Genomic DNA, 3,422 nt, shown 5'->3' on the forward strand with positions numbered 1-3,422 from the left:
TTCTGTACCATTGTGATGTTTGAGGGAGCCCCATCAAATGTTAAAGATCTTATATCACTTATACCGTTTTCATGCAAAGATGTTAAAATTTCATTGATAATATTTGCTCTTGAGTCACTGCATAGACCGTTAATAAAATAGTAGGCGATAGGTGTTTTGAAGTGGCCGTTTAAACAAACAAGCATGAAAACCAATGCATACGAAGCTTGGGAGTTTTCTTGTGCTTTTCCACTCCAAGATCCGATGTCCACTGTTCCATGCCATACATTATTCCGAAATTCCAATTGTTTCTTAATTGACATTTTATCGACTTGCAAGCCGAACTGCAAATCTTTTCCTTTCTCTCTTTCTTCATCAATAATATTTTTTAAACTGTCGAGAATAGGTTTTCCTATTCCTGGGCTTAGATCAACAGTTGTGAACCACCTCCTGATCGTTTGAGGATGAGGCAAGGAGTGAAGGAATTCTTCCCTAACGTATTTATAAGCACTAGAGGAGTAATACAACAGAGTGCAGGAAAATTGTTTCAGTGCTGGAGAAAAGCTTTTTTGTTTTTTATTTAAAAGTTTGTTAATAATTTCAGAGACTGCTGGAGAGGAACATATCTAGGAAAAAGAGAAATGGAAGAAAATATTAACGTAAATGAAATTATTATGAAAAACATTATATTGATGTAAAAATTGTTATTAATTTTATAAGTTGTTATGTATTATCATACACAGAGCAGTTACTTAGTTGGTACTTAATTTTATTTTTTCATTCTATATAGGACAAACAATTTTATAATAGTTAAAAAAAATTCATAAAAAAAATTATTTAAAATTACTTACATATTAACTTGCCTTCTTTTGAAATAAAAATTTATGTAATTTAGAAGTTAAGAGCTTCATTTCAAGTGTTTGAAAGTAGTGAATGCTTTAAATTCTTTGGACAAAAAAATTATAAACGCTACTTAATTATAATTTAATTTAATTTACACATTTCCTATGTTTACGAGAAAACAATATTTGTATTATATATAAATCTGGAAAAATATGTGATTACATTAGATTCGCTGGTTAAAAATAACTTACAAAAATAAGTATCAAAATAAGTGTAAAAATAAAATAATAATTACAATCTCTGTGCTTTTTACAAGTTAAATATTTCTATCAAAAAATAAAATAAAATAGGTAATACATATTTAAGTCTCACTATTAGAAATATTTGCTGTTAGGGCTGAATATATTTTCATTCATCAATTTAATAATAACGCTAAACTTCATACACAAGAAATTGAAGCAAACAAGGTACTATTTCATGTATTCAATTTGTTGTTTATAAACTGCATAGTTGACTATTGTTACATTTTCACATCATTTATCCTCACTGAGTAACGTACTTACATTCAAAGCATCAGAAGCTTCATTAAAAAGGAGACCATTCTTTTTAAGGTGATTGTACATATCTTGTACATTAGAGATTTTTTTTTTTAATCTATTTATAGACTGCTTACATATTTTTTTATGTTTCAGCATTTCTTCACGAAAATCACTGAAAATTTCAAAACTTCTATCAGATGTAAAATCTTCCCTTTTCAAATCTCCTATGTACCGTGCTATACACAATCTTTTAACATTTTCATTCGTATGACTAGATGTCCTGCAATTTTTTATATAAACTTAATTATTACATAGCTAATGATATGAATACAAATAATAAATATAAAAAATCAGTAAAAAATAACCATCAATACACAAATTTGCAAACTACTACTAACATACATACATAAATATTACTTTGATATCAAATACCTTTTTAAAGAGGTGACGTGATGTATACTTTCAATTTCCGTTGCACTTGATTTATTGTCTTTCTTACACCTAGAAATGTTCAATGTTTCAGTGCTACTTTGTACAGTCAACATATTTTTTTCATTACTAACATTGGTATCTTTATTATTACCAATGTTAATTACATTTTCAAATACTCCTAAGGAAGATAATGTATTGTCTAAAACTTGAGTAAATGTCGGTGTTTGACCAACTGTATCTTGCATATCATTGACCATGTTCACTGCATTTTCATCAGGATTCATTTTTGAAGATGATTCCTTGTCAACATCACATAATTCTGCAAATGGTACAGCTGCATCATGTAAAAATCTTTTTATAGAAGCTCCAATAGTTTTGTACACAAAATCGGATTCATTAAAATGTTTACTGCACACAGAACTGTGTAAGCTTACTGGATGTCCTATTACATCCATCCATTCCCGTTTTTTTTCTTCATTTTTTGGTAAACTGTAAAAAATTTTTGGGTTATGTTATTGGTGCAAATATACATACAAACTATTTGTATATATACGTATATATATACATATATAAATTAAATTTACTAACCTATGAAAATATACATTGCTGATTTGACCTGATGTCACTTTGCACATACAACAATATCTAACCATCTTTATAATTTATTAAATAAATATATCAATTACAGCGCTTTTCTTATAGTAGTTACAGAATGTTGTCTGCTTCGCTCCTGCTGCTACTAAAGTCTTGAAGGGAAAAGAGTTCACTTCCCCCTCTACGGGTGATTTAGAGTGAGACAGAGATCCTCCCGATATTGCTTTCTCTTTTTAAATGTTTGCTTCAACGGCTAGCATAGCATGCGCAGTCTAGTTATATACGTCTATGGTTGTTACAGAATGTTGTCTGCTTCGCTCCTGCTGCTACTGAAGTCTTGAGGGGAAAAGAGTTCACTTCCCCCTCTACGGGTGATTTAGAGTGAGACAGAGATCCTCCCGATATTGCTTTCTCTTTTTAAATGTTTGCTTCAACGGCTAGCATAGCATGCGCAGTCTAGTTATATACGTCTATGGTAGTTACAGAATGTTGTCTGCTTCGCTCCTGCTGCTACTGAAGTCTTGAGGGGAAAAGAGTTCACTTCCCCCTCTACGGGTGATTTAGAGTGAGACAGAGATCCTCCCGATATTGCTTTCTCTTTTTAAATGTTTGCTTCAACGGCTAGCATAGCATGCGCAGTCTAGTTATATACGTCTATGGTAGTTACAGAATGTTGTCTGCTTCGCTCCTGCTGCTACTGAAGTCTTGAGAGGAAAAGAGTTCACTTCCCCCTCTACGGGTGATTTAGAGTGAGACAGAGATCCTCCCGATATTGCTTTCTCTTTTTAAATGTTTGCTTCAACGGCTAGCATAGCATGCGCAGTCTAGTTATATACGTCTATGGGTGGGAGTCGCGGCGATCTTCCATCCTCTATCGCAAACGTAAGAACGAGAGAAATAGCATTATAAGACGTCTGGACAGAAATGCCGTCCTAAAATACGTGTGACACACACTAAGAAAACGCTTGACTCACACTGTCTCGTCTATACGTGAGCAATACGCGGTGTCCCGACGACTGTTTCGCTCGCTCGAAC

General features: G+C 32.6%; 1 protein-coding gene across 1 annotated transcript; it reads right to left on the bottom strand.

The window, feature by feature from the left end:
* Nucleotides 1-598: 598 nt before the first annotated feature.
* Nucleotides 599-2,689, bottom strand: LOC116840897. Its single transcript, XM_032808223.1, has 2 exons — nucleotides 1,794-2,689; nucleotides 599-1,641 (listed from the first exon to the last, which is right to left on the bottom strand). The coding sequence occupies exons 1-2, from the start codon at nucleotides 2,246-2,248 to the stop codon at nucleotides 1,356-1,358; spliced, it is 741 nt and encodes a 246-aa protein (XP_032664114.1). The 5' UTR covers nucleotides 2,249-2,689; the 3' UTR covers nucleotides 599-1,355.
* Between the last annotated feature and the right edge of the window lie 733 nt (nucleotides 2,690-3,422).

This window comes from Odontomachus brunneus, unplaced genomic scaffold (genome assembly GCF_010583005.1).
Source record: "Odontomachus brunneus isolate Ranch 3 - 2012 unplaced genomic scaffold, Obru_v1 Obru_scaffold_012, whole genome shotgun sequence".
Taxonomy (NCBI): domain Eukaryota; kingdom Metazoa; phylum Arthropoda; class Insecta; order Hymenoptera; family Formicidae; genus Odontomachus; species Odontomachus brunneus.